The following is a 26,191-nucleotide window of genomic DNA, read 5'->3' on the forward strand; positions in this document are numbered from 1 at the left end:
TTCGTTTGCTGCTGCGACCATTCTTCGTTCTAATACAATAATATACACGCTTAAGTACCACTAGCGACATCACACGCATAAACTAGGTAATTTTATGAAATGGGTTTCAGTGGCTCTTTACAAATCACTTTTTTTTTTTTTAATCCAACGGCGGGTACTTGGCATTGCCACTTCAGCATGCCCGTCTTACACAGGTCCCACACAAAAGTACAATATGTGATGTTACAATAAAATAAATAAATATATATATATATATATATATATATATATATATATATATATATATATATATACGTATATTATATTGTGTGCTATGTCAAACAATTACGGTCACACTCGTCAAGCTTAATTTGATATTGATGCTATTATGTAGAAGAAATTAAATAAGAGCTCTATCAGAAATGAACAGGACTGAAAACTAATTCTTAAATACAGAGGAACTGTTTGTTTGTTATTTAGTCAACTGTCCGAAGGCAGGTCTGGCCCCCAAGTGACACCAACAAGGCATCACTTATGAGGCAACTAGGCCATAAGATAATGGGGTAGGGTGGCCAGTTCCTTTCCCCCTCCACCAACTGGCTACATATTACACTAATCAGACTTCTGATGCATACAAATATTGTTCTAAATATCAAGTGAGATATACTGCCTGAAAATAGATGCAATTGTATGGTACAGAAACATGGACAATACGACGAAGTGAAGAGAAACGACTAGAAGCATTTCAAATGTGAATGTGGAGAAGGATGAAGCGTGTGAAATGGACAGACAGAATAAGAAACGAAGCTGTGTTGGAAAGAGTGGATAAAGAAAGAATGATGCTGAAACTGATCAGAAAGAGAAAAAGGAATTGGCTGGGTCACTGGCTGAGAAGAAACTGCCTTCTGAAGGATGCACTGGAAGGAATTGTAAATGGGAGAAGAGTTGGGGGCAGAAGAAGATATCAGATGATAGACGACATTAAGATATATGGATCATATGAGGAGACAAAGAGGAAGGCAGAAAATAGGAAAGACTGGAAAATGCTGGGTTTGCAGTAAAAGACGTGCCCTGGGGCAGAACACTATGAATGAATGGATGCCAGAACCTCAATCAGAGGTTGCAGAGGAACTATGCACATAAAATGTAATATTTAAGAAAAAAACTCTTAGACCTACTTATCTGTTTACATGGCAGTCAGCAGGAGAATTACTGTGTCTTTTGTCATTAATAATTAATTATCTTGCGTTTGTTACAGCAAAAATGTACACCTTTGTAAGTTACGAACTTCACACCACACAGGCACTTGAAATAAAAATTAGACACATTTCTTCAACTTTTTACCTTTTTTTTCTAGAAGGTTTTTAAATACATTGCTGTGATTTCCACTACTAAAAAATGCACTTTTAAATTCAGATGATATAAAAGCCTGAAGTAATGTTTAGTCCTTGACAGTTATATCAACTCCTTCCTTCCTACAGAAGTTTAGTAAATATAACACTATCATTCTGTAGATCTTTTGTTACAGTCAAGTTTTTCAACAAGTGTCAATATATCATAAAAATAAGAATATACTAGACCTAAATCAGAAACAGTCATCCATAATTGAGACAATTTACTTTGTTATCAGCATCTAGTGAAGTACAAGTGTTGGAAGCACTCAAGTGATTTCGTAAGCTTTCTGGAGTTCGATATGTACGTATGTAGCAAAGTATCTTCTAAAATCCAGGTAGGTATATTTTTATAGGGTATCTTGCAACCCACCATTTAAGTACATTCACATACCAGTACTTCAGTATTAGAGAATTTTTAGAGACGCCATGATTAATGAAATGTCTTTGATTTCAAGTTTTTAAATATCATCAAAAACAGTTTCCCTTAAAAATGGAAGTTTATGCTTTTCAACTTACCTTACTTACCCAAATAAATTTTCACAATTTGTTGGTTCTGAAGCAAGTGGCTTTTGTCTTCAAATGCAGTTAACACTGCTCTACAAAGAAAACGGTGAGTTTTCAGGAAGTTTATTCTTTGATTCAGCTCCTGACAGGTACCCTAACACATATCAGAACTACCTCTGACACGTTTTGGGAAGAAATCTTAAATAGTGCGCATTCTCTTCACTTACATCTACCACGTCAAAGACGCACTCCAAAAAGGCAAGGTCCTGGAAGTGCCCCTCACAGTTTTTCCACTTCTAAGAATAAGTACCGTCCAAAGTTTTTTTAAATAATTGATATTTCCATTCAGTGTCTTGTTTCTAGATTTGAAATTGCTGCTTGACGTTTGTTGGATAACTTTGAAAAATTCGTCACAAATAGAAGGAATGATGTTACGGACATAGCAATTTTTTTAAGATGATATTGATTCTGATAAACTGACATTGCACAATAACATGATGGTGAACATTTTGAATTCAAAAGTAAATACAAACTCTTAAGGGGAGGCAGAGGAGAATATTTCAAAATCCACAAAATTTATCCGATTTGTTTGAAATTGATCATGGATACTAAGTATGTTATTAGTAATGGACATACCAAGTTTCAACTTTCTAAGTACAATAGTTCTGTAAATATTAATAATTTTATAAAACTTTATATAGTTTGATATAAAATGCTCCATGCACCATATTGTAAGAAATTTTCAATATTTATTTTTATTTATATGTTCAGAGAAGGTATATAAATAATAAGTATTAGTTTATTATGGCAATAATATAGTAATACAGTTGTCTTGGTTTTAATTTCATACTTTTAAAGGGCACAAAATCAAAAACATCGGAATATGAAAATATAGTGTATAAAGATAATAAAAAAAACAAATTTTCATTTTTTCTTCAGTTTTGTTCAAAATTTCACCTCTGTCTCCCCTTAGATAATTTTTCTTCAGTTGTACAGTTTCTAAAATGTGATTACTGTGCATTAGAAATGCTTCCAGAATTAACTAAACTAGTACGACTTATATTAACTTTCCCGGTGTCCACTTGTACAGCTGCAAGGTCATTTTCGAGTCTTTCAAGGCTGAAAAGTTACTTAAGGTCATCAATGGGACAGAGTAGACTTAATTCAATCGCCATATTAAATTGTCACCGAAACATCAGCAGCATGTTGGATCTCAATATTACAGCTGACCAGTTCATCGGAAGAAATGAGTTCCGCTGACATACCTTCACCAGATTTTCGTTAAAATAGGTAATTTGTTTTGTTTATTTTATTCCTTAAACTATTTTATATTGAATTGCATGTTTCGAATTTACATAATCTATTAGCACAGTTATTATTAATAACTAGAGCTAGGATTTATATGTAGTAAGAGTTAAGAATGACACCAAAATATAGTTGAGTCGATGTAATGCCGGTTAAGGTTTCAAGCCTTGAAATGCAAGAAAAGTCACAAGGTCTAGACAATGTAGCTTTTAACCCCCTCACTGTTTTGTAAGTGGTGGTTAAGAGGATTAAAGACCTCTAGCGCTAACTAATGGAAGCACTGAATGACAAGAATGGCAAATATAAGAAGCATGTTTATAAACTATACCGACTAAAAATATTAGCTTTTACTACATACGAATTCTAGCTCTATTAATAACTTATTAATCAATTATATAAATCTTATTTCAGTTTAGTACAAACTCTAATTAGTACTTCAATCAACATATTAACGTAAACCATAAACAAACATTTAATTTTGAATTGTTATTGCACTGAAAATGTTAAACTATGCGTTCTGAGTGATGTCACTGAATCTTGGATTTTCCAAATACAGTCAATTCTGGATATAGTGAACTAGGTTATAGTGAACATTCGGTTATAATGAACCTAAATCGTTGGTCCTGATATGCATATATTAAAAAGTACATTAATATTTCCGTTTATAGTGAACCCTCACTTCGGTTATAGTGAACCTAAAACTATAACTTCCCCAAGAAAATGTAATTTTAAAATGGCCAAAATGGTAATTTAGGAAACACCTTCTCCTATAAACTTCCAAGAATAAGTTCAGAACAAAATATCAAACCTTCTACTCCTTAAGTGCATTGAAAGACAAAGGATTTGTTCAGCTTCTTGGACAGTTTGAAACATGTTAAAGAGAATAGTTATGCAGTGAGAGATAAAGGAAGGATTAGTTCTGACTCCTTTAAAAGGGGTTGTTAGAAGAATAGGAAGAGAAAAAAGTGTTTCCTTTTGTAAAAGGGATTAGAATGATGATCAAAGTGTAAATACAAGAAGGATTACAGTATAATGGTCCTCAACCCTTCCTCCTGCATCTTTGTAAAAGTGAACACAGGGAAATTCCAAGGCTGAGTACACAGTAGCATACCTCTAGAGTCTAGTGGGAAGAGGTGCGTATTCGGTCAGTGCCTATTACCTACATGGCCAGATTAGATTCAAGTTTCGAACTGTGAACATCAGAATGTCGAAGCGTAAAGTGTTTAAGCTGGAAGATAAAGAGAACATTAGTACTGATATTGAACGTGGTCTGTCCCAAATGTGCATTAATACTGTATGTATAGCAACGTCAGTAGTATAAAAATAGACAATTCGGTGTTAGTGCTGGTCCGCAGAAGTTCACTATAACCAGAGTTGACTGTAATAGGTTGAGGTGGGCCCCCCAATATTTTATGGAAGTCAGTGCCACTGCATCCAGTAGTGTCATATACGGGGAACTTGGTACAAACATATGCAACAATCATTAGATATAACAAGCTAGTTATTTTATTTCCAAGTTTCTCAGTCAGTCAGCACAGGTACGATAAATAATCTACATTGATAACATAAATTATTCATACATAACAATTTCCAACAAAATATACTCCAAATACAGAATATACAAAGAACCAATAAATAAATAAATCCTTTGAACATTTATTTTACATATAAAAAACTGGACAACAGAAAGGAAATACAGTAACACACCAGGCAGCAATTTCACTTGTTCATTCAGTAATGGTCATTTAAAGTTCCGCAATGAGCATTCCTAACACAGAGGAATGAGTTCAACTGAAATGAAGGCGAGACGGAAACATGTGAAAGTCTAAATTGTCGACTAGTTACATATAATTATGCTCTGGGATAATTCTCCTACACTATTATCCAGTTTGCACATTCTCTCAACATAAATATATTTCATACAATAATATTTCACATGAACCATTTTTCAGTAACTGTACATATATAAATTTACAACATAAATGCATTTCTTGGTACAATGTTTCGTACATGTCTTATATCATGTACAAAGAATATTATTATAGTTATTTTTCAGTGAGGTGTTTAAGAATAGTGTACTGGTGTTATATGTTGTGCATTACCAGAGCACAAATTCTGTGAACACTGAGGACTACCCAAATAATACTCTTGAAAGTAACTTCTTAACAGAGTTAACTGTGCTATAATGACAAGGGTACAGAACAGGCTTCACTTCCCACATTTTTCTATTTCAGTTTTGAGAGTGACGAGAACGTACTTTCCATTAAGTGCACATCACAGTAAATTTTATCTAGGAATGTCAGAACTATAACATTAAACAAAATATGCTATTCTATTAGAACTGTTCCTACATAATTTGTTTCACTATAACTAATCACATCTTCAAGAAGTATGCCATGGCTATCTATCACAGTATCATCCAAAAGTATTACAGATCACATGCATAGTATTGTCTGAAAATATCACTCAATCTTCACTTTGAGTTCAGAGACAACTATAACAAGCTATTTGAAAAATTGTGTATGTACATATAATTTGTGCAGTATTCTCGTGTAATGATTTGGCAGATGAAACAATATTTAAAGTAGTGCAAGAAAGATTTATTGTCAGTACTCACTAATCAAAACACTATCAGCAAATATAAAAATAATTATGGAATTGAGCTTTTCTGGTCAAGAGCACTCTGAAACAGAGATTTCTATAATGCATTGCATTTTAATTTCCCATGATAGCCTCTACTGGCAGTTCTTCAGAATCAAACATTTTCTTAATTTCATGTCATATTGAAACACTAACAGAATGCTGTCAGACATAACAAGGGCATTTTTTTATTTCAATTAACTTCATTCAATTTGGCTCCCTTTACCATAACAACTTAACCTTACTTTTTCTACACCGTACACAATGATGGAAGTATTTGGGTACAATCCTCATTTGTTACTATACCTGTACTCTGGACTTCAGAAAGTCATACATATCTTACAGTTTAAAACAGTGAAATTTGTGTGAAAGCTTTTCTCAGAATGGTTAAAAATTATATGCAGTATATTTATGCTGTTTGTGAACACACATTAAAATACATAAATACATTGAAAGAAATGTTTATCTCACTCTTACTCCTCCACAAAATTGATATGTAACAGTGTAGAACAACATAATTATATTAGGTACGACCACAATTTATTAAGTTTAGATCTTCAGTGAAGAACTGAAGAAAGTTTATGAAGAGTTCATTCTTACAAACCAGTTACAGATTCCAATATGATAATTATGCAGTATGTGATTTTGAAACAATTAAAGTGACAACTCTAAAAAAAATTTATTGTATCTTACACTGTGGCATACCAGGAATAAAATATAATATGGATACTAGCAATGGAAGTTTCTTTTGTTATCATTACATGCAACATTTCACGATAATAGCTAAAATATTTAAAGGAAAATATATCAGTGACAAAACAAGTATACACAACTGCTTTGAATTTGGTACAAGAAACACTAGAAGTTAAGACAACATTTCTAAAATTGAACAATTTTCTATATTTTTTAAAATATTTATTTATTTAATGCAACAAGCACTTTAACTCAAATCATTAAAGAGAGAGAGAAAAAATATCAAGGAAATGAAATCTTCCGCAACAAAAATATCAAAATGAACAAAACAGTAAAATTAGAGGTTTTATGTTGCATGAGTTGACTTGCTTCACAGTATCTCTCCCACATTGACTTCTCGGAGAGAGCTGTGCAGGTACAATGGTAGATTCATCTCCTCATGGTGTACTCCGAACAACACTTCACTCTGAAGTGGCAAAGTAATCTACCGATTTTAGCAACAATGAAGAAACTTGTTTTTAAAAAATATATGTAAAGAAATGTGAATCAACTTCAACACTAGTGTAATTCAGCATATTATTATTTTTTTTCTTAAACTGACAGAACATAAATGTGTTAGTAATTATAAGTATTTATTACCCGAAGAAATTTACATCTTAGTTTTGTGATAAACTTTTTTACCACAGATAATATTGCAAAAAAAAAAAAAAAAAAAAAAAATACAATCTATGGAATTTATCAAGAACAGTTGTTATTGTTTTCTAGCTTCAAGAATGTACATTTCTGGAAGGGGGCACGTTTTAAGACCTTACAATAACTAATTATTACTAATTATAAATGAATGTTACTAACATATGAAATAAAATTTTTACGTATCTATTACTTACTGTAAAAATCAGTAGACAAATTCCGGGTGCCAGGTAGCCATGGTGACTAACAATTCTATGTGGCATCTGAATTGTTTATTGAGTTCAAATTTTTTCAAGACTTTGATTTCTTTTATGTCACTACAAGTAATACATAATGTTAACAAAGCGGTTGTAGGAAGAAATTCGAATGTGTCTTTTAAATTAATATTGTTACATTTGTTACGCATTTCAAGATATTGTCCTACATAGCTTCAGAGCATTTCTGAGAGCATGTGTTTGCAATGCATTGATATTTAACATAGTTTAATATATTTCAGTAAATGTATCTTTATCTTAGCTCCAATGTTTTCTCATTGCATGTCCTCCTGAAAATAAAGGGGCTGCCTCTCGATTTTTTTAAATTTCGTCTATCCCTAATAAAAATGATCTTTCATTGCATATAAGCTGCCTTTAAATATATACTTCGTTATTGTTATTAAATCCAAGTGGTAGTCCTGTTATTCTCTGACTTAAAAACACAGGTACATGAATAAACAGATGCAGACATTAGTTCACTTAAGCGTAAACTGTTGACTTCCAACTTGCTCTCCATATGAAGCTAGTATGATCGATGCACACTTAACTTGTATTGAAAGAAACCAAACGCAGGACTCTAATTATAACATATTTATTGAGTTTCTATTACAAAAAATAAATAAATAAATAATAATTTCTGGGCGTAGTGACAAAACACGACTAAGGGAGACTGGTTATATAGTGTTAATATAAATATTCATAAGTTATCAAATCCACGTAAACTCCATAAAATTAATATGCAAATGTTAGAAATTCTGAAGTGAAATGAAGTCTTAAATTAAATGCTGCAAATTACTTTTGTCTTTTTCTCACTGATATATTTACGTCATTGATCTAAATGTCTGCCTACTAATAACAGAAGTTCGAGATCCCCAACCAATGATATAGTGTATGTATGGAAAAATTTATTTTTTACACTCATAAGCAAACTAAGTAAGCATTATACTGCAACACTATACAACCGATGACGAAACAAACACTTTCAGACAGCATGAAAAGTGCAGACTCATAAATGTCAAACATAATAATATAGGAACAATCTGCAAGTGTAGAGGTTTCAAATTATATAAAATTATGAATGCACAGAGTTTAAAAACTCTGGCTGCATATTATAATGAACTTGTATTTATATTAAATAATGAAAATTTAAATGAACGTATCTTTCAGTATCTTCCCTGACATTATTAGGACTGATAGTCATTAACATTGAATTTCTGACACCAAGTCACAGAAATTCAAATTAAGCAAAGAACTAAATTATTTCACAATCACATTGTACTTTATGGGTAACTTTGCAAAAGAAATGGGGTGCTACCTCACCAAAGGATAGTTCCACGCTAGTTCAAGCACTACAATACAGATACATAATAAATATTAAAACTTGGAACTCGTGCAGAATATCAATATGTCACTAGACTAGACGGCAGTTCAGAAGGCGGTTGGCTGCTATATGCGCCGTAGTATCTCTAGTATGTGACGTCACAAGCTTGTACAGTAGAACTAATCAGAATCAGTCTGTAACAAATACTTCCCCAGTTCGTTTGTTCATGTGTGAGTGTTTGAATACATTGAATAAGTAAAACTAACTTTACTGTGTGTGTAAGATAAATAAATGGAAGAAGAGACTGTAAAAGAACAAGTATTGCACAGGCAGGCGCGGAAAATATTGTTTAAGATATATAATTATTTTAAAAATGCTGACAAACAGAACCTGTCGGCCATCTTCATGCTGGCTGCAATGTTGCCAATGGGCAAGAAACGACTGCAGAAGCATGTGGTGTGGGATTGAGAACCATGCAAAGAATAGTTAGTGAAGGAAAGAGGTTTTGTTTGGTGTCATGCTTACAGTAATGAACGGCTAAGGTCATTATTATCTTTTGATAATTTAAATTCTCTCCTGCGCTATTTGTATTGCACGTGCGTGTGAAGTACGATGTGGCAATGTTGTACGCTGCCTTGCTCTCTCTATCTGTCTCTCTAGACGCAAACGCTAGCAGACTACCACCTTCCAAATTGCCGTCGACTCTACCCAGTAGTGAACATTTACAGGTAATGTCTTAGTACTGAATGTGGATAGTTCAAACTGAAAATATAACACCATCTACATGAAACTCTTCATGCCACGTAAGTTTTTTGGTTTCAGTATTTTATTGTGTTGTGTTTATTTCAGCACAAACTAGGAAGCAGTATCATCCTGTTCGATTGGTAAGATATTTATGAACACTCAAAATCAGTACGTAGTGATTAATATCATCCACTTCCTGGAAGGAATGTAGGAATATCATTCATACATAATACAAATGAAACAAAATGTCAGCTATAATACAGTGCAAGATTTAAGGTTTTATTGGTAAATACTATTTGGTGATACTGCTCCAAGTGTACAACAGGTAAATATTTAAATGCTAATGTTCTGAAAGTGTTAGTGAAAAGAGATATATTCCAGAACATTTCATATAATAAGTTATAACAAATAATTCAGCAATGAACAATCACACAAATATATCCTGACATCACTTCTCACATAGCATGGAATGTTATACAAATACTGCAGAATTAATATGCTTATCAAAAAAGTCGTAAGACCACTCCCACTTTTAAATACTACGTTAATACTGTGCAATTTCATAGTGCAAATTGATATTTTACGTTTAAATGCTTTAAAATTGTTTAAAAAGTTGTTACATTTCAGAACATTATATATCACACAAATGAACTACAATTCACTAAAGCTAATTAGAGTAATAAAAAATGCATTGTCTCACTCAAGAACATGTGAACATCACAGACTTACAGCCAATGCAGACCTCGAAGGAAATATTGTTTGCTTCTTGGGTGCATCACAGTTGATCTTAATTTTAAAACTACGATAGATCTCATTGTTCACAAGAGTAACGTTAACGAAAAATAGTGAAACACCATCTCTTAATACTCTCATGGTGAGGGCGGATATTTTACACATTTGCATACATTCAGGGTGCAAAAGAAATTGACTGACAAACACTATCAGATAACACATGGAGTTATGGCAAATAATTTCTAACAATCAAATATGTCTGGATGTATCACTCTACGTTGCTACAGGGCAACTGATTTTTTAAAAATAGGATTAAATATTTCAGACTCCAGAGTAATGCAAACATTATGTTGGCCTTGCTTATGACTAGCGATCCATGAAATTTGCGAGATCCAACAATTGTTCTCATTTTGCCAGTTTTCTGCACCGTTTATTTATTCTTCTTTCCATAACCTCAAAAAAGGCACTTTTTAAAATTGCAAAATAACGCGAATTCGTATAGTACGCAATATTCTCAAAATTTCCGCCCTTTTTCTTTCCCTTTTTTGATGACACATTTTGTTCTGCCATTCTGTCAACAAATTAACCCATATTGCCTAGCGTGCCCATATGGGCTCGAGTGAAGCATGTCAAAGAAATTAGTATTTTCTCCTACAGGTGGCTGACAATGATGGTGGATTCTATGTAGTTACCTTACATTCCAACAAATGTCATGTTGGTATTATCTTGAATCAAATCATTGCAAGACGCCTACTTCCTCTTCTTCAGACACCATCAAGAACTCATCATCAGCAGTTCAGTTTCAAAGAACAGCACTCCACAGCTCATCAGCTAAACCACTACTCACATCAAAGATAATTTCAGCATACAATGGCAGTTTTTCCCGACATCGCTCAAGCTTTTGATACAGTCTGGCACTATGGTCTTCTCCATAAACTACAAGTACTCGCCATAGACAATGGGTTTATACATATAGTTCACAGTTTTCTCTCGGATCGAACCTTTCGAGTTAAAATGGAAAATAGACTTAAAAATTATGTTTTTTTTTTAATGACGATCACAACTGCCGAGGTTATATCAGCATTGCCAGTGTGCTGAAATTTTGTCCCACAGGAGTTCTTTTATATGCCAGTAAATCTATTGACATGAGTCCGAGCATAGAAGATAAAATGTGGAAACTGAGTCTCTAGCATATGAGTCTAATTTAGAACAATGTATAATCGAATTTGATGCTCTTTTGAGACAAAAAGTGACATTTTTGAAAGTGGATTTGATGTTAAAAAATACTTGCCTTAACTCCATTTTTTACCTCACAGATTTTTCCATATGTAAAGAACCTTCATACATTAATCCTCAAAACACAAACTTTTCATCAACTTTACTGAGGTGTAACACTTGAGAAATATGAAACTACTTTAATACTTTAAAACAACTCATTCACAACTTCAGATACGCTTGCATGTGCATTTTACTAGAGACCACAGTCAAGGAAAGACTTCCTGTGGTTTCTTTTTTTTTTTTAAACAGCAGAACCCAGACAAGAAGCTTGTATGTAAGAATTTGTTTTAAGGTCCCATTCATTTGTACATATATGGCTCAATTTCTACCTCTTACAAGATCTTCCTATTCCACATTTACTACCTTATAAGTACAGAACTGTGAAAATCATATTTAACAGTCAAAATATACTCAATTTGGTCTTGATCAAACACATTATTGTCTATCATTGGAATTAAAGACAGAATAATTCTCATCTTAATCGCCACTTATAGTAATACGCACTATATAACTATAAAACAGTGACATAAGCTAACATTTCTTCAAGGAGGCAATTTTACCAATTAACCTATCTTCTGGGTCCTTTTTAGTCTCTCTATCTGACTACATGATGGTTTAAAATAGCATGATAAATGTTTATACAAATCAATTAAATCATATTTTTATAATTTGTTAATAGTCAATTTGATTCTTGCAGTATTATTACAATGTACCGAAGTACATATGATATTTCCATGCAGAAATTCTCTATCATCATATGATGAAAGATGAGTGGAACAAAGAAAAATTCTCTCCGACACCGGGATTCGAACCTGGGTTTTCAGCTCTATGTGCTGATGCTCTATCCACTAAGCCACACCGGATTCCCATCCCAGTGTAATTTAATTATATAGCATTTCTTTTAAATTGTTGTATTAAGAAAGATTTTAATATAAATAAATTGTATTTAACATCAATTAAACATTATTTTGAATGCTATTACTTGAGTGACACTTTCCAAATTGCTTTCTTCTGTTAAAATTTGTATGTCCCATATTTAATAGAGGATAAATTTTACGATTTATTAAAACTGTTGCTATCAAAATTTTGAAACCAGTTATTTAAAAAACGAGTGTCATAAGATGACACAAACTTCATTATAATATGTTTTATACATTGTATATAAAAAGTAATCTTTATGATCCCAAAAGAAAGACATTTAACTAAATTTATATATTATATACCGGTAGTTATATAGATATAAATTCTGAATTTACATAAAATACTGTAGCTGTATGTATACTGTAGCCATTTCTAATATATTTGTATTTACGAAAATCAGCATTTAAACGTGATATTATAACTTTCATAAAATTTACAACAAAAAGTAGAAATAATTCTGCACATAATTTAAAGAAAAAGAAATGCTTGTTGATTCTTTAGTGGATCATCGTTGTATGTTTAAGGGGTTAGGTACAGCTTACAGCAGTAAAATTTTGGAAATATTCAACATTTTTTTCCTCCATTACTGTATCTTGTACAATAATGAAAATTAGTATGTGTAAAATACTGTCCTTCTGCTACATGAAAAAATATTTTTAGGTTTTAAAAAAATTATTTACATTTTTTTTTTTTTTTTTTTTTCCCAAAATTCATTTCACTGTGCAGTGATGAAGCATTTTCCACATAACTAAAAAACTATCCAACATTCTGTGATGAAACTTTTTGTGTGTATTTATGTCATATCTACAATATGATGCAAGATCACTTCTCTAACTTTGACTGACTGTCTAATAAAAAATAAATTAATTTTAAAAAATGGTCAAATATCAGTATTTTCTTCTAAAACAAAATAAAAAAAAATATTATTTATTATGGACTGCAGTTGAAAGAGCATGATATTGTAAACATAAGTTTCGGCAATAAAATAAAAGAGAGAGAACATGAAAAAGTTAACAAGTTTATGAGTTATGAGAGAAACACTTCATCACTGAACAGTGAACTGCCACCATTTTGAATTTTGAAAATATATATATACGTATACATAAATGATTTTTTTTAAACTGTAAATTTTTTTTTCATATAGCAGGACAGTGTTTTGCACATACCAATTTTCATTTTTGTACAACATACAGTAATGGAGGAAAAAAATATTGAATATTTCCAAAAAATTTACTGCTGTAAGCTGTACCTAACCCCTTAAATAAAGGCATATTACTTTGTTACTAAAAATTATTATATTTCATATGTATCATTTCAGATAAATTAACTTATAAACACTGAATCTGGAAAAATCAGACCAATAGTTTATGAGAAATCACTATCTACAGAAGATGGCTGTCCAAAATCACTCTTTCGAAATGAATACAATACTAAAAACTTGCACATTCTGCGAAAATCTAAAAATCGATTTTTGCTACTATACCTTGCATGATGAGAAAGTTAAGACTGAATGAACTAGTTACGAAATGGAAGACACTTTTGAAACAGGTCATCACATAGTTCTGTTATTTTCAAGAAAAGAAGTTCTAGAGCTACATAATTTTTCTCCAAATATTTGTTCTGATGCTGTATTCAACGTGGAACATAACTGTTATTCTTTCATTCTGAATTACAGAAATCTTCAAACTTATGTCAAAAGGTTAATTTCTTCATTAAGGCTATCATACCAATTTTTAAAAATCTGGTCCCATAATAAACTTCCTATGAGGGTTCTGCTAAGTTAACTTACAAGTGGTCCTGAGGTAAATATACTAGCAACAGCAAATAACGTCATGTGTGAAGATATGCATTAGACCAAAACACCTGAATTTTATAATATAAACATCAAAAAGAGAGGGATAACTGATAGTAGTACAATAGTTGCTGTTTCCATGCAATATAAAAATGATCAAGGCTCAAAATTCCAGCAGTATTGCTAGTAATCCCATGACAAAATTAAGAGTATGATTTCTATTACTCTCTCATGAAGGTGTAAAAGCTACAGTTAATTGCTCATAAATAAAAATCACAAACATCGTGTGAGAAACCAGCATACACCTTCTCTCTTTCATTACAAAAGAATAAAATGACTACACTGCTTTCTCATACTGTCATGAACTTCCTCCTTACACAAAACAGAATTATACACACATAAATATCGATAATCAAATCTTCTATGCACAAAGGTAATAAAATAATTTATGTCGATAAATTTAGAGATTAAATAACTTAAAGTTTGTTCCATAAAAGAAGCTCAGTATGAACAAATTGCTTACAACGTCTATAAATTGGTAGACATTTAATACATCCAACTTCAAAAATTAAATCAATTAAATGCATACTGGTACCATTATTATTTCTGATATTTTCTCCAAACTTCCCAACACAATACTGAACTGAACAGTTCCCAACTCTGATACTGATGTCTTCCATAAAAGTATTTACTGAAACACGCCTGACAGTGAAATTGGATTTATGAGACATACTGTGGGTTATATGAGGGCAAATCGAAAAGTATTTGCCCCAATTTTTTTTTCAGTCACAATAATAAACATACAGGGAAATCAAAATATAGGCAGGGTTCTAAATACCAAAGTTCAATTCCCACAATGTGAAGACCGCTGTCCAGCGATGGTTCCACATCCGACCAACAGTGGCATTTCCAAACTAGTGGTACAATGGGACAAACCATCTGTACCACGGTGGTGACTATGTGGAAAAATAGTCAAAGATACTTAGAACATTGCCTGTATTTTGATTTCCTTGTAAAATTATTATTGTAGCTGAAAAAAAAATAGAGGCAAAGATTTTTCGATTCGCCCTCATATTAAATGGGACCACAAAAGAAATGATAAAATAATAAAAGAAGTAAATATGAAATCTGTTTTAAAGTATGTACGAGCATAAAGCATAAAGAGAGAATTGGATTAAATCAATGTAACAGAATGGACTGTAAGAGAATCCCAAAACTCCTGTGTTACCATTCAAGAGGCAGGCAACAACTGGTTGACTGGCAAAGATTGAGAATAACAGACCACATGGCTTAAAACTTGTCATGAATAATCTTTAATTCAACATCCAGTTCATCACGAAATAATGAATGCTGGTAAAAGCCATTCATATCTTTAGAGAGCTGTGAACATCAGGCATCAAATTAAATGTGTATGCTTTACCCTATTGATTTCAACAGTATAAAGACATTGTTCATAAAATTGTCCTTTGCTCATTGGAAGTGGAATGAGTATTATTGGCAAGTATAAAAATCTTTAGACAGTTGTATTACCTTTGACACAGCAACTGAATAGGCAAGAATAAAATAAGCTGGAAGACATATTTTGTAAAACTGTTCCTCACAGTGATTCTGAGTGCAGTAATAATATTGAAGATTACTGTATGAGAAATTAATATCTACTACACCATGCAATTTTCTGAGCACCTTCCCTGAACATTACCTGGAAATGGTTAGAGTTGGATAAAAATATACTCTTCCTTATTAAAGTTGTCTTAAAATATCAGCATAATATATAGACACGAAAACGTTAACTGGAATATTGAGCCCTGACATCGAAGGCTATACAGGCAAGCAAAATGGAACAAGTCTCTTCACATACAACTGCCACTACGACAAAGTAGTTCCATTCTCTTGAATGTAACATTTATTTTCTTCTATGAGCTTATTATCTCTGGAATGGTTATTGGTAGTTAATGTTTCAGGTTTCCTGCGAAAAGAAGCAGAAAAAGATTAAGTGCTATAGAACTAGAAACATTAATAAATACAACTGAAATTTCCCTGAACTGAATGACCAGTTATAGCCTAAACTTTTGAGAAAATTTGTAGTTCAGATTTTAATTAGAATTACAGAATAGAAAGAACTGCTAGAAATGGTTATAGATAATCAGAGTAAAAAATTTCCAGTATATTTACTGAAAAGAAGAGGGAAGGTAAACTATACCCCTTTTCAAGCGATTTAGTTCATAGAAATCATGGCATTTTATTCGGCCAGAACATGAGACAGTATGTGTGCTTAAGCAATGTTGCCTAGTTGTGATGTTAAGACTTGTTGGTTATGTTGTTGTTTAGTCAACTGTCCGAAAACAGGTTTGAACCTCATAAGCGACATCAACAAGGCATCACTAATGAGGCAATTAAGTCAGGAGACAATGGTGTAGGGTGGTCAGTTCCTTTCCCCTTTAATTGCATGCATTGCTGACTAGTAACATACTTAACTAATCAGACTTAAGATTGTTAGTTATGGTAAGTTAAATATTACATGCGCCTAGATAAAATATTGCAGCCACGAAGATGAGACATATGAACTAAGTCATGTGAAAAGCATTATCAGAAACGACAATTGCACGTCAGACAAGTCAGTGAAAGGAAATATATCTAATGAAAGTCTGAACCATTTTTTTAATAGACAGCATACTAAATTTCACAATTTATGTTGCTTACTCCTTTCTGTATGTATACATTAATAGGAGTTAAGTAATCATTAAATGAAGTTAAACATAAAATGAAACATGCCAAAAAAAGAGGTGTAAGTACTTCTCTGGTGACGGACAACACACATCACTGAAGGAGAGTCCACGTATCTTGTCTATTGAAGGTAATTCTAACATTTCATTGGCCCACAACAATGGATTGTAACTAGGGGCCTCACCACCCAACTCAGCAGGAAGTATGTCTTTTGGAACATAGTCGTGCAGCGTGCTGAGATTGTTTCCATGAAGAAATATCTGAAAACAAGAGCAACAGACATCAGTGTTGTCCTCAATAATGGTTTCAGTGTTTTATTCTAGATCCAAGTATCACATCTTAAAATTCGGTAAAGGGCAATGTTTATTTCCTGGACAAAAATGCACGCACACATGTATGCACGCACACCTGCTTGCCTGCCAGTGCGCGCGCACACGCACGCACACACACGCACCCACGCACCCACGCACGCACACGCACCCACGCACGCACACATCAGTATTGAAGTATCAATATGAATTAAGTTATTTTCTAGTGATGGGATATTCGAATCCTCAAATCCCTCAAACCTTGAAAAAGATTAGAGACTCAAGAATTCTAATCTTCGCGCTTTTTTCGTCATTCGAATTCCAACCTAAAAAACTGTTATAATTTTGGAAAGTTTAGTTTTAACTCCAATGACGTGCAAAAAAAATTGCGATTGCTACATTTCGATAGTATGCAGAGCACCAATATCACATTGTGGTGGCTCTGAGTGCCACATTGTTTCCAGTATGCCAGTTAGCGGAAACTTTCAACTCCTATACTGAGGATCCGAGAGATTCGAGAACCTTCCAGGATTCAGATTCGGATTCGAGAAAACTTAGGATTCGTCCCACCACTAATATTTTCCTATTCTGAACAGCTGGCCAGTAAGTTTTGCCTGATCAGTGTCACAGATCTTCTACATGTCACAAATATACAAAACACACATTCTTCAACTTTACTTTAGTAGAATAAAACTAAACTAACTTAGATTTCAAGTAACAAACCTTATCCTTCGTTTTTTCCTTCAGGAAGGGGCGGATGACTGTGAGAGCTGCCTCCACATACCATGGTTGGTTGATGAAATGAATCCCTTTGAACCTTGCTGGAAAACAATCCTGCAGACCCTCTATCATGAGCTTGAGTATTCTTGGATTCAGATTAGAAGACTGTCGAAAAGAAAACTCACTCCAATCCACAACTACAACAAAACCATTAACTTGATTTCGTTGCTTTTCAATCAGACGCTCCAATGAAAGCAGCAGAGCTCGATAAATTACTTCGAGGGAATATGCACAATGATCCCAGTTTGCTGTGAAGATCACCAGAACACAACGCCCTTTCCTGTGAATAAAACATACAATTCAGATTACTTGTGTTCAGTAGCACAGTGAAACTTGTGAAATCTAAAAGTCTGGTGTGACCTCTGCACCAATGAACTTTGTAATCCAAGGGTAACAACTGTGGCAGCAAAAAGAACTACAGCTTCAGCACATAGCTTATAGATGAGGACACGTGGGTGAATGATCCAAAATCAAGTATCTGTCATTAAAAAAAAAAGATTATAAGCATGTTTTATGAAATTATTTTATTACAACCACTAATGTAACTATGTAAAGGTCTAATAGAAAATACCACAAGGAACAGTTTACGTGTGTATATTAACATAAGTGTATTATACAGTTTAAATTTTACAATTTTAATTGATTCGGTGAATATTTTGTGAAAATGAATTCAAAATCTAAGAATAATCTCAGTGATGTACATACAAAACGTAACATTATAAAAGCTACAATTTAGGAATAATATTCTATGTACAATGTTGTACCATAAAGCTTTGCATTTAGATACAATGTGAAACTGAATTTTAAGAATATACGATCAATTTTAAAAATCGCACACACAAACTTAACAGATTAAGTTACATATCTTAACCTTTTCTTTAAGAATGATATTGTATGTACAGTGTTACACCCTTAAGCTTTGCATTTCTTGTTTTCAACATTCATCTTATGAATTTCAATATGTATACAGTGTTCATTTATAATGTTTATATAAGAAGCTGAAGATGTCCAATATGGGTGAAAATGTTCGTCCTAGCTATTAAGTTATTGTCTCTTACTTATTAAATCATCAATTGTGAATAAAGTGTAAGTTACTGACGAAATCCATATACAATCTCGTAAGTATTCTTGTAACTTATGTCGACCACTAATCGAGAGTACGTGACAACAATGGAGAGAAATTCAACAAGCTGATAATAACCGAGTTGGGACTTAGCAGCTGAGTGAAAGGTCAGGCAGATAATGTCAGTTGATCTACAGTAGTGGTTTGCGTATTTTCTGCGTCGTCAGAAGTTTTGGCACATCAGTACACAGACAACAGTGCAGAGAAAATTCCTCAATAACTGATACTCTCTCTGTGAGAACTTCACACTGTGAAAGAGGCTTCAGCACAATTAACCTAATCATGACATCTTTGAAGAATTCTGTTTGTTTGTTTTATATCCAATAGATGAAATTAATGGCATCCCCCCACTTTTTTTTTGTTAGGAATTAAACCTCGCATTCATCTACATATGTAAAATAGGCAGTTGTATTTACCAAGCTTACATATCTGTAGTGCTCGGGAAAAGCGGCAGAAGTCAAAAATGTTAATTTTACAGGAGAAAGAAAAAAAAACTGTCTTCACACTGGTTTATGTCGATTTTACTTTCTTCTGTATGAATTATTGTAATGGGAGAAATACTTATGTCTCTTTTCCCAAGCGAGCAGATGTTCCGTAATTTGTCAATAAATAATTAAAAAATGTTTGTGAAAACTGACTTATGCCACTTTTCCCAGGACTGCAGATATAATGATCATACTACCCAAGCTCAGTTTATGCAATATTGGTATGAATTTAATTGATTATTAGCAAGGATATAGATTTATTTCAATACTAACGTACATTTGGAAATCAAATAAATTCGCATTCGTTTTCATCCTAGGGCTGAAGTACAGTTGATGGCAAAAATCTGTGGTAAGTACCTGCCAACATGCACTAGGTAACATTTTTTCTGATCTCGAACTCAAGACTTATAAAATAATGTATTAATGACAATTTGCCACAAATAACTTCACGAGAAATTTCTTACCTATCTCTTTCTGGTAAAACTCCAGGAAATCCATCCCGCAGAGCTTGTTGTATGCCAATCTCTGTTGCAACAAAGTTAACAAATAGCTGTCTGTTTCTCTGCCTGTATGAATAGTAGTTAGCCATAAGTTCGAAGCTGTCTGGAACATTATTTTTCCTAGCATGAAGAAATCGTATGATGAAGTTATCATCAGTTCTCAGGAATTCTGAAACAATTGTATCAGTTGCTATATTTTTCTTTGATATACAAAAACTAGAGAGAAACAAAGAAACAACACAATGTCCTAGTATTAAAAAATATTGCTAGCTTTTTTACTAGTCCTTTACCAACAACCATCTTTTCCTCATAATACTTCCCTTTTCTCCAATCCATAATCAATGCAGTAAAATCTCGATGTAATGCAGCGGCATATAACACTTTCTGGATACAACACTCTCTCCACCGGTCCCTTGGTTCATGAAGGAAAGTTCAGTCTTACCTGTTCCCTCCCCTCCAGCGCAGGGAGAAGCAACGAAGCATGTCCAGAGCACAGAGACACAACTGTTTAGTGAGTCCTTGTGTTTAGCTGTGTTGTTCGTGTGTTTGTCTTCTATAGCAATATGTAAGAAAAGAAAGTCATTATCTGTTTCGGAAAAATGCGAAATTTTGAGAAAACACAGCGAGAATAAAAACTCTGTGTCAAAAAGATTTTCCTGTATCATTGCGCATCCCAACTTCAATCCTGCGAACGATAGTAAAAAATGGAAGAAAAATAGAGGAAAATGCAAAACTAGGGGTTGCCAAAAGAAGAAAGTTGAAGACAAAGAAGTATGCGGATCTGGAGCACTGTCTTCTCACTTGGTTCCAACAAACAAGAAATGCCAAAATTCCAGTTAACTCTCCTGTCCTACAAGAAAAAGCAATGGAGATAGCTAAAAAAAAGGGAGTTTCAAAGGTATTAAAATGTTCATAATTTATTGTACAAAATTATGATACTAATTTAAGGGGTCATTATAATGTTTACTTATGTAGTAAATTGCTTTACAGAGTTCAGTGCATCTAAAGGTTGGCTTCAAAGATTTCGACTATGTTATGGCAATTCTTGGAACTTCCTTACAGTAAGAAATCTTACACAGGGTTATGCACTAAGTAACATTTACAAACATATCGAGATCTACCTCAGGGTGCTGTCCTCAGCACAACTTTATTCAATATTTATATGAATGACTTATCCTCCCTATTAGAGGAATCAAACATGAAAACAGCACTATTTGCAGATGATATAGTTTTGTGGACTTCCGGATCTTACAGACATAGAGACAAAATTCAAAATTCTGCTCTTAAAGCTCTACATCAACTACTGAATGGAATACATCAAATTTGATGACACTTAATTTAAGCAAAAGTAACTACCAAACATTTTCACTCGGTAAAAAAGAAAGAGAATTCAATATCCAATACAATGGCCAACAACTTCCTAGGACTTATGAATCCAAATATCTTGGAGTTATTTTCGATAGTAAGTTAACATGGAGCAACCATTTGAAATACATTTCTGAAAAAGCTCGTAAAAGATTCTCCCTTCTAAAAAGACTAGCAGGAAAGAAATGGGGATGCTCTAGGAATACTTTGAACACTACATACAAAATGTTTATACAGCCAGTGCTGACATACTGCGGAGAAATTTTAATTACTTCACCTTTCATAAACGACATAGAATATGTTCAAAACCAAGCTCTCAGACTCATTACTGGTGGAATCAAAACAACTCCAATAGATTCTATGAGATTCCTCACTAATATTAACAGCATCAAAATGACAATAGAAGAAAAAGCACTGATTCAATATGAAAAACTTATTAGATTAGCAGGAAACAATTGGCATTCATACAGTCCTCTCTGTAGATTGAAAACTCAAAAAAGTTTCATATCCATTGTTCAAGAATTAAAACAGAAAATCAATATCCCGAATTTAAAAGAAAACCTACAAATTAAACCAAACCCTTTAACTCTATTAAATATGGAATATAATCTAAATTTAACAGAAGAAATACTGAAATCAGAAGTAAACACTGAAATACTAAAACAATTGTCTTTAGAGACAATTAATATTAGATACCCTCCACAAAACTGGCTTCATTTATACACCGACGGATCCTTGATCTCCAGAGAACAAGGTGCCGGTGCAGGTGTTACGTGCTGTCTCTTCTCACTTTATAGATCTCTTTGGTATGGAACAACAAGTTTTGATGGTGAAATCATTGCAATAAGTGAATGTCTCAGGAATCTTCTATGCCACATCAATAAATTTAGAAATGCAGTTATATTGTCAGACTCCAAAGCAGCTATTCTATCAATCGTCTCTAAACACACACCTTTATCTCAAACAGCAGAAATAACTAAAATGCTCTCTCAATTAATATCGCTCAATAAAAGAATTGTATTCCAATGGATACCATCCCATTGTGGAATCCTGGGAAACGAGAATGCGGATGCTTTAGCAAAGAAGGGCAGCACTGCTACTTACAGACCTGTTACTAAATCTACGTATTACTCTGTGAAGAGATTTATTAAATCTACATACTTGGACTTCAACAAACAAAATTTGATAACTCAATCCCAAGGGAAAAAATGGAACTCTCTGCATCAAAATCCACAGTTAATTCCCGATTTACCACGAAAATCGTCTGTAGCTGCATTTAGATTGGCAACAGGCCATGATTGTTTGGCCAAACACCTGCATAGAATTGGTATATATCAGTCCCCTAACTGCCCATTGTGCAACTTAAACCAAGAAATGGATTCGGAACACCTCAAAATCTGTGCTTCAGTGGCTGGTCATGATAATATCTTTGAAAAATATTGGAGTGCAAGAGGTCAAATGACTTTATTGTCAAACGCCTGGCATTAGAAAACAACAACATTTACAATGCTGATGAGTTCGTTCTATTCTATAAACTTATGCTAGATAAATCTCTGGTCTACAAAAATGAAAACTGTCATGGCGGTAGACTAAGTAAAGAGCAACTTACTGTTTTGTCGTGTACTAACAGTAATGGAATTGACAAGTTGCGCCCTCTAGTGATAGGGAAGTTTGCAAAGCCGAGGTGTTTAAAAACATTAATTCATTGTTGTGTGATTATTCTTCACAACGTCGAGCGTGGATGACTGGAGAGAGGTTTGTATCATTGCTCCAAGACTGGGATAAACAGCTGGACATTCAGAAGCATAAAGTTCTTCTTTTTGTAGACAACTGTCCAGCTCATCTAAAAGACAATCCTTTATCCAATATAAGATTGGAATTTCTTCCGCCAAATGCTACGAACAAACTCCAACCTCTCAATCAAGGCTTGATCGAAGTAATAAAACAGAAATATCTAAAGCGGTGGTTCAACGTTATCTGTCATCCATGGACAGTGAAGATTCTCAACCGTCTGTCGCTGTTCTTGATGCAATGAATTGGAATGCTTCAGTCTGCCTGTATGGCGGATTTTGTATGTGTAGCAATGATACATCTATCAGAAATGCGGCACACAAAGTTGACACTGGTAGATTAAGTCCACAAATTTCACTGTACCTATTGTGATGCCTAGAGAATCTGTTACTGCTATCATTTTTATGTCCATTATTTTCCTTTAGGGTTTCTTTAATTTACTGTAAATTCTTAAGTTCAGTTGAAATGTTTTAATTATGCTTCCTATCAAATAAATACATAGGGAAAATAGGATCTTTACCCCAGGCATGGAGTAATTCAATTTACAAGCATAAACAATGCATCAGTTTTAAATATAAGCCTTTATGATATTGGTAGCTACAATCACAATTTTTTCTGCATATTATGTCCTTTTTTTTTTAGAAACTGAAAGTTTTATAATAGGCCTATCCGAATTTATTATTATAATTATTGTTAAATTCATCACTTAAACTGTACAATTGTTGCACAATTCATTTATATTCTGGACCTTCGTGGTCAACTGCAGTTCAGCAGCAGACGAAAATAAATAAATTTCACTGGTGGTATTACGCTAAAACAAACTTTCCTGACCATAAGCCTCGTTGTGTAGGCTTTTCCTTATTTTCAGTCATTAACAAACCATTTTCTTACTTAATTATTTCGGTATGTTTATTTTATTTGTTCTGTTATTTGGAAAATGAACTGAATTTATTTGTATAATACTACGTAATTTTTTTTTCACTTCTTTTCATTACTCTTCAATCTATTTTCATCTCATGTTTCTCCGAAATCAAATTGTACTTTATTTTTAAATTTATCATTGTTCCGTATTCTCTCCACAATCATATTGTATTTTTCATTTAACCTCTGCTTTGTATTCTGGATCCTAGTGGTCAGCCGTAGATTTCGGCCAGATGTCCCAAATTGTGGAATTTGTTGTTGTTCCTTCCCTCCTTTCTCCATATCTGTCTGACTAGAAGTTTACAAAAAAAAAAAAATATACACACACACACACACATATATATATATATATATATTCAACTTACCTATTTCTGGCCGAGTAGACATTAAATTTCGTACAGCTTGGATAACTAGTGTCTTGTCCTCAGTGCCACTCAAAGATTTAGATTTGCTGGGGGATGTATTAGACACGTCGCAACGACGATGATTCCATTCATATTCACAGTACTCTGCCATTGTTCAAAAAATATATCACCTGTGTAAACAACAATGAAATTATTATCTATAATTAATGGTAAAATATTTTGAATATATAAGCTGTGAAGTGTGTACATGTATATGTATTATTTATTTTAAATTTTTTTCAACATAATGCTTCCTACAGTGTTATATCTATTAACTGTATTGCTTAAACTTTCAGTTCAGCATATTGACACACAGTAATCTGCACACTATAGGTGATCATTTATATAGCATGTCCACAAGCTGACATCTTTTTATTGCCATGTACCTTTTTAATTCAAAGTACAAAATACACAAGAATGACAAATATAGTTAATGTAACATATTTATTTATGAACTTCAACCTGGGCACCATCAGTCACATAAAATATCCATCCAGTATTCCAGTTTGTGTCAGGTGTTACACGGCATGCCATGTATCACACTGTGCACTGGATTAGTTATACATTGTCTCAGTATCAATGTGAATGGGTATTATGTAGCCCAAATTAAGAGGGTCACTTCAAAAGTAATGCGCAACATTTATTTAAAAATTGCATTTTTATCCTATAGCTTTGCTATTTTCACAGAATGTAGATACATCCCCACGCCTGGTCAGCTCATGCAGGGCTTTAGGCCTGAAGTAAGGCCTAGGCTTAATTCTGCATGAGACACCAGAAGGGGGGCCTCAACCCCGACACGGCGCATCCGAATGGCTGATAGGGGATGTTACTGTTGTAGATATATAGGACAGGTCTGAATAAGGCTTAGCCAAATAAATGTCCGTGGATCAACTGAGGCGAAGAGGATGCTCAACGATCATGAAGGCAGAAGAGGAGACAAGAACTCCCAATGGCAGAAGGAACGGAACATTTTAGGGAGGGGCAAATCAGGCTCCAAAGTCGTGGTGAAGACAGCTGGTTAAGGGGACGGAAACCCTGATTAAAAATGACCTGGCCCTCCAGGTTGGAGGTTGAGCATGCGGCTGACAACCCACCCTGTAAAATCAATACCGTTAGATAAATAGATCATTAATGAAGTCAAGACTCTCTTGGGCTGTAGTACTAATTAAGAAGAAGTAGATACATCCTTTAGAAACAAAATGTCACTTTTCCACATAATCCCCGTCCCTGTCAACTTACACCACCTTGGAAGGAGGGTCTGTATACTTGCACAGTAAAAGTCTGGACCAACATGTCTGAGTCACTCTTTAGCAGCGAGCACGAGGACTTTAACACGAATTTTTCAGTGTTGTCCATCCAAGTTTTCTGATCTGGTCTGTGGTCTTTTCTTCTCCTGTTACAATTCTTGCAAGAAAATCATCTCCACCATTCTCATAATGGTCCAAAAGTTCACTGCACACTGTTTTTTGTGGGCACAAACCTTTTTTAACCCCAACTGTTTCAATATTCTGCACACACTTGCTTCTCTTATTTCAACTTGGAG

At 33.5% G+C, this 26,191-nt stretch overlaps 1 protein-coding gene across 5 annotated transcripts in view; it reads right to left on the reverse strand.

The window, feature by feature from the left end:
• Positions 1-4,665: 4,665 nt before the first annotated feature.
• Positions 4,666-26,191, reverse strand: part of LOC138716468 (clavesin-2-like) — a 31,732-nt gene continuing 10,206 nt past the window's right edge. For 4 of the 5 annotated variants that reach the window (XM_069849581.1, XM_069849584.1, XM_069849583.1 and 1 more), the window contains exons 2-7: positions 24,610-24,779; positions 20,610-20,720; positions 20,132-20,336; positions 18,003-18,339; positions 17,041-17,231; positions 4,666-16,213 (exon numbers count right to left, since the gene is read on the reverse strand). In XM_069849581.1, the coding sequence (XP_069705682.1) occupies positions 16,114-16,213; positions 17,041-17,231; positions 18,003-18,339; positions 20,132-20,336; positions 20,610-20,720; positions 24,610-24,760 (1,095 nt within the window). In that variant the 5' untranslated portion in view covers positions 24,761-24,779 and the 3' untranslated portion in view covers positions 4,666-16,113. The remainder of the gene's footprint in view (positions 16,214-17,040; positions 17,232-18,002; positions 18,340-20,131; positions 20,337-20,609; positions 20,721-24,609; positions 24,780-26,191) is intronic. The other variant, XM_069849586.1, reaches the window with a different exon arrangement.

This window comes from Periplaneta americana, chromosome 16, assembly GCF_040183065.1.
Source record: "Periplaneta americana isolate PAMFEO1 chromosome 16, P.americana_PAMFEO1_priV1, whole genome shotgun sequence".
Classification (NCBI taxonomy): Eukaryota; Metazoa; Arthropoda; class Insecta; order Blattodea; family Blattidae; genus Periplaneta; species Periplaneta americana.